Source organism: Dermacentor silvarum, chromosome 10 (genome assembly GCF_013339745.2).
Source record: "Dermacentor silvarum isolate Dsil-2018 chromosome 10, BIME_Dsil_1.4, whole genome shotgun sequence".
In the NCBI taxonomy this organism is placed as follows: Eukaryota; Metazoa; Arthropoda; class Arachnida; order Ixodida; family Ixodidae; genus Dermacentor; species Dermacentor silvarum.
This window is the reverse complement of record NC_051163.1, coordinates 150,959,273-150,964,252: the sequence shown is the minus strand read 5'-3', so window position 1 is coordinate 150,964,252 and position 4,980 is coordinate 150,959,273. Positions and strand designations below refer to the sequence as shown.

General features: G+C 49.1%; 1 protein-coding gene across 1 annotated transcript; it reads left to right on the top strand.

Annotated features, from left to right (window-relative positions):
• The first annotated feature begins 239 nt into the window (after window positions 1-239).
• On the top strand, window positions 240-632 carry LOC119431920 (uncharacterized). The gene has a single exon (XM_037699362.1). It carries the CDS (start codon window positions 240-242, stop codon window positions 630-632), a length of 393 nt encoding a protein of 130 aa, XP_037555290.1.
• The last annotated feature ends 4,348 nt before the right edge of the window (window positions 633-4,980 follow it).

Genomic DNA, 4,980 nt, shown 5'->3' with positions numbered 1-4,980 from the left:
ATCGTATTTGGGAGTCGGGGGTTTTCCCCAAGCACTGGCAAATGGCATCAGTCATTCTCATCCCCAAACCGGGCCGGAGTTCCAGTCTTAACAATTTGAGACCGATTTCCCTCACGTCATGTATAGGCAAGGTCGCCGAGCACGTCATCAACGATCACATATCGAAACACATTGAGGAAACAAACCTCTTCCCTTTCAACATAATAGGTTTCAGACCACACCTATCGACTCAGAACGTCATGAAGATGCTTAAACATCATATTATAGATCAGGAGACCAAGGACGTTAGGGCCATTCTCGGCCTCGATCTAGAGAAGGTCTTTGACAATATTTCACACTCCCACATACTCGAATTCATCTCTCGCCTCAACCTAGGAACCAACTTTCACAAGTTCGCCAGCTCGTTCCTTAGGGATAGAAGAGCCACTATCAAGCTAGAGGACCTCAAGTATGAGCCCTACGATCTCGGTTCCTTCGGCACTCCTCAGGGCTCAGTCGTCTCCCCACTGCTGTTTAACATTGCCATGCGCGGGCTTGCTGCCGAGCTCTCAAGCCTGGACGGCATCAAGTACTCCCTTTACGCGGACGATATTACCATATGGAGTGTCGGTGGCTGGAAGGGCTGCGTGTAGAGCTGCCTTCAGGAGGCCGTCGACTGTGTTGAAGTGTACATCAATGAAATGGGTCTCAAGCTCTCGCCGTCAAAGTTCGAACTTCTTTTATATCGGCCCACGAGAAGGGGTCCTAAACCCAAAAACTGGAAACCACTGGCCGACGTCGACATTAAGCTGCACACGGCTGCGGGGAAGCGAATCCCGAGGGTGGATCCGCAAAGAACTGACATTTACCCTGACTCTAGATCCGCTGCTAGGGCCTTCGCTTCTGGCACCGTCTGCAAGGAAGTTTTTAGAACTCTCGCTCACAAAGAACTCACACACCACACCATCACTTGGTTCCCTGCTCATCTTGGCTCGAGGGTCGGGGGCATTTTCAATGTCAACGAGCTAGCCCACTCCCAGGCGCGAGGTCTCACTTGCCGCGTCGGGACTTGCGCGGCTCAGGCGGGACTTACGCGGCCCAGCCTTCATTTTAAGGACATTTTGACTACTTTCAACGAGGTCACGAAACACTATCAAATGGGCCGTAGGTCCTTTCCACTCCCACGCGAAAAGTTTTCTCGGCCACAGGCAATCTCTCTTCGCATGCTTCAGACGGGGACATACCCCAGCCTCTCCATTTACAGTCACTACTTAGACATTTCAGCACATTGTCCAGACTGTAACGATCGCAGTGATTTCAGACACATGCTCTGGAGGTGCGCCTCTTTACAGGGAAAGCATGGCGACTTCTCTGAAGATGAATTTGATTCCATGATCAAGAGCCCGGTCCTACTACAACAACTCCAGGCTGTCCAGAAGGCCCACGATGCGGCGGTGAGGATAGGCCTCCCCTTCCCTACGTGGGAGCGGCCCGCGATCCTCGCGGATTCCTTCAGGACCTCAATAAAGTTCTTTACCTATCTATCTATCTTGCGCCGAGTGTTCACGTGCCGGACGCTCATCGACGTTGTCGTCTTCCATCCAGCACGGAATACGCCTCCACGCGCGCATTCCTTGTCGTCTGCTTCTTGTCTGTCTCTATCCAACGAACCTTGTCGCGCTCTCCACACATCACACATGTGCAGCGTGGTCTACGAATGTCCAGAATTGAGACGACCGATGAGAACACGTAAGCAGTCATAACGTCATTGTTCGGTGGGAATGTCGCACAGATCAGAAATGGCTAGGACACAAGCGTCGCTCTCATGGGCACCATATTCAGACATGATGACGTAGCGGCGCACAGAGCAGTACACGCCAGGCCAGTAGAAGCGGCGCTGTACGCGTACGTAATTGCTAGAGACGCCGAGGTGGCCTGCAGTAGGGGCCTCATGCAACTGCTCACGGACAGATGTCCGAAATTGGCGCGGGACGACGACTAAAAATTCTGGTTCTTCAGGGCGTCAGCTGCGGCGGTAGAGAACGTCGTCGCGGAGTAACATGTTGTGATGCAGCGTGACCTTTGTATTTAGCTTTGCATACGGTTCCTCAATTGGAGGACAAAGCCCTATTGTGGACAAACATTTAATGAGACTAAAACGAAAATCAACCCATAAAATAAGCACTCAAAGGAAAACTCACAATAAGAAGCATATTCGGAAAATGTACGGCCGTACACGTAGAAGCGGAATTTGGCTACTGCACAAACTAACGCCAGACACTTCCGTTCAGTGATTGAAACATTCCTCTCGGTGGGTGCCAGGAGGCGGCTGGCATTTGAAATTACGCTTTCTGCGTTGCGCTGGCATTGAACGACTACAGCCTCAATTCCAGGGCCAGTGGCATCCGTGTGAAGCTCAGTGGGAGCCGATGGATCAAAATGAGCAATTAATGGGGGAGCCGTAGGCTATGGTCTGAGCGAGGCCCCATGTGAAAGCAACGTCCCTCTTAAGTCGGTGATGTGTGAGTGGTGTCGGCGAAATTCTTGATGAAACAAAGGAAGTACGAGCATACTCCGACAAAGCTTCTTACGCCTGCGGTGGAAGACAGAACACAAATCTTGTCAGGATCGGGTTGAACGCCAGCGGCACTGACGGGATGGCGAAGAACGGTAATTTGATGATGGCCAAAGTGTCACTTGGATGAGTTCAATTGCAGGCCGGCGCGTCGGAAAACAGCAAGAATGGTCAATAGACGCCATAGATGACTCGCGAAAGTTGACGAAGAGACTATCACATCGTCTAGGTGACAGACATGTGGATCATTTATAGCCGTGAAGTAAGGACTCCGTCATCCTTTCGAAGGTTGGCGGGGCGTTACAAATGCCGAACGGCATAACCTTGAATTGGTAGAGGCCATAAGGTGTGACGAAGACAGTTTTCTCACGGTCGATGTCATCTACCGAGATTTGTCAATAGCTTGATCGAAGGTCTATGAATTAAAAGCACTTGGATCCGTGCAAACAGTACAAAGTGTCATCATTACCCGGCAAGCAGTAGGCATCCTTGCGAGTGAACTTGTTGAGGTGTCTCTAATCGACACAATAGCGCCAACTGCCGTCCTTCTTCTTGACAAGGACAACAGGGGACGCCCATTTAAAATCGTCAACTATTTTAATAGTGTGAGTACTCAGTACTATGTCTTTATGAGGTGGAATAATTTCATTTTGTTGGTTGGAATATAACAACTTTTGTTTTATTTTCGTTATTACGCTTAGCATTTGCTGCTGACCATTTCTCTGGCGTTTTCATTGTGCGATTACAAGTTTTTACAAGCTCGTGAACATCATGCCCTGAAAAACTTACACTGATATCACCAGCATATATAATTTATTTGGCTTCGCAATTAGTATATACAACGTCATTAAGAGAGGTGTCAAATAATAATGGACCTAGAATGTTGCCCTGAGGCACTCCACACAGCAAAGGTTTCACCCCGGAAATAAGTGTCGCTTATCCGAACGACCTGTTGTCTGTTTCATAAATAAGAGGCAAGCAGCGTTAAGGCACGAATACCATAGCAACGCAATTTTACAGCGCAAGCTGTTATGGGCTCATTCCAATAGCCGTTTCGGTTCGCGATAGTGCCGCCGCCGGCGGTGTACGCCGCCGTAACCGCTATCGCCGGAAATGCGAAAAAAGTACCCGATTCCCGCCGGAATCGAACCCGCGCCCGCTGCGTGGGAGCCAGATACTCTACCACTGAGCCACACAAACGCTTGCTATCGGGCAGCAGAAAAATGCCCTAAAACGTTTCCAAGCCCGCAGGCGCAGACGACCCGAGCCTCCGCCAGTATTATGGCGCCATCTAGGTAAGGCGCCTGCAAACGTAGCGTGCGCAGGCGCAGACGACGAGATGCGATTCAGACGAGGCGCGCTATCAACGCGATCCCGAGCTGCCGAGCCTCCGCTAGTATGGTGGTACCATCTAGTTAAGGTGCCTGCAAACGCCGCGTGCCCGACATGTAAGTTGCACTTGCAAGGCTTGATCGGGCTCAGCAGACTGCTGTGCAGCAAGCATTACAAGCCGCAGCTCGCCGTTGACGCCGGGTGGACAGTTCATATCGTTCTCGTCAAAACGAGGCGAACAGACTGCCGCGAAGACCCTGTTCTGCGTGGTGCCCAAATTGGAGCTGCTCTTGAGCCGATCCACCAGCATACGCTGTGACTGTGCTGCATGTGCCACGCAGGCATGTGACATTTTTTTACCAAAATTTTATGGTTCAATAAATCAAAAGCCTTTGAAAATCGATAAAAATACCAAGAGCGAGCACCTCATTATCAAATTGTCTAATCATATACTCTTTTTCCTCCAGCAGCGCCAGTTCAACTAACTAATGTTTGCGAAAACCAAGCTGCTTAGGTGTAAGTAAATTGTATTTATCAATGAAACTTGAAAATAGAGTCTGCAGAATTTTTTCGAAGGCATTTGAAAACACAGGCAAGATAGACACCCGTCTATAATTGCCCAAGTCAATTCGCCCACCTTTTTTCTATTTTTCTTTTTTCGCACGCTCACTTTTTCTATTCACATATTTAAAAGAAAGACGGAGTTAGGTATAGAAATGTTAAAGATATATGAAGGAGTGTGCTGGTCTGGGCTGGTTGGTACATCATTAGGATGTGAACAAACAGCGCTAGGACGGGACGAAGTGAGTAGACAGACAAGACGCTGAACTAACAACCGCTGGTTTATTGCTGGGAATGCAATGTATTCAACACACAGGTTAAGGGCAGAATGGCAGAAAAAACACGGTTTCTGAGCCAAGTAGGGAATAAAATCATCACATCAAGCGCGTCGTCATAGTAGGTTATCATGTTTTTAACAATTAGTTAATCTATCAGCTAAGCAGAGAAACAGAGGGTACGCTGACGTAGGAGTTTCCGTGCGATTGAAAGCAAGACGCTTCCCAAATCTCGCGTGCTCTTTGTTCTGTATATCT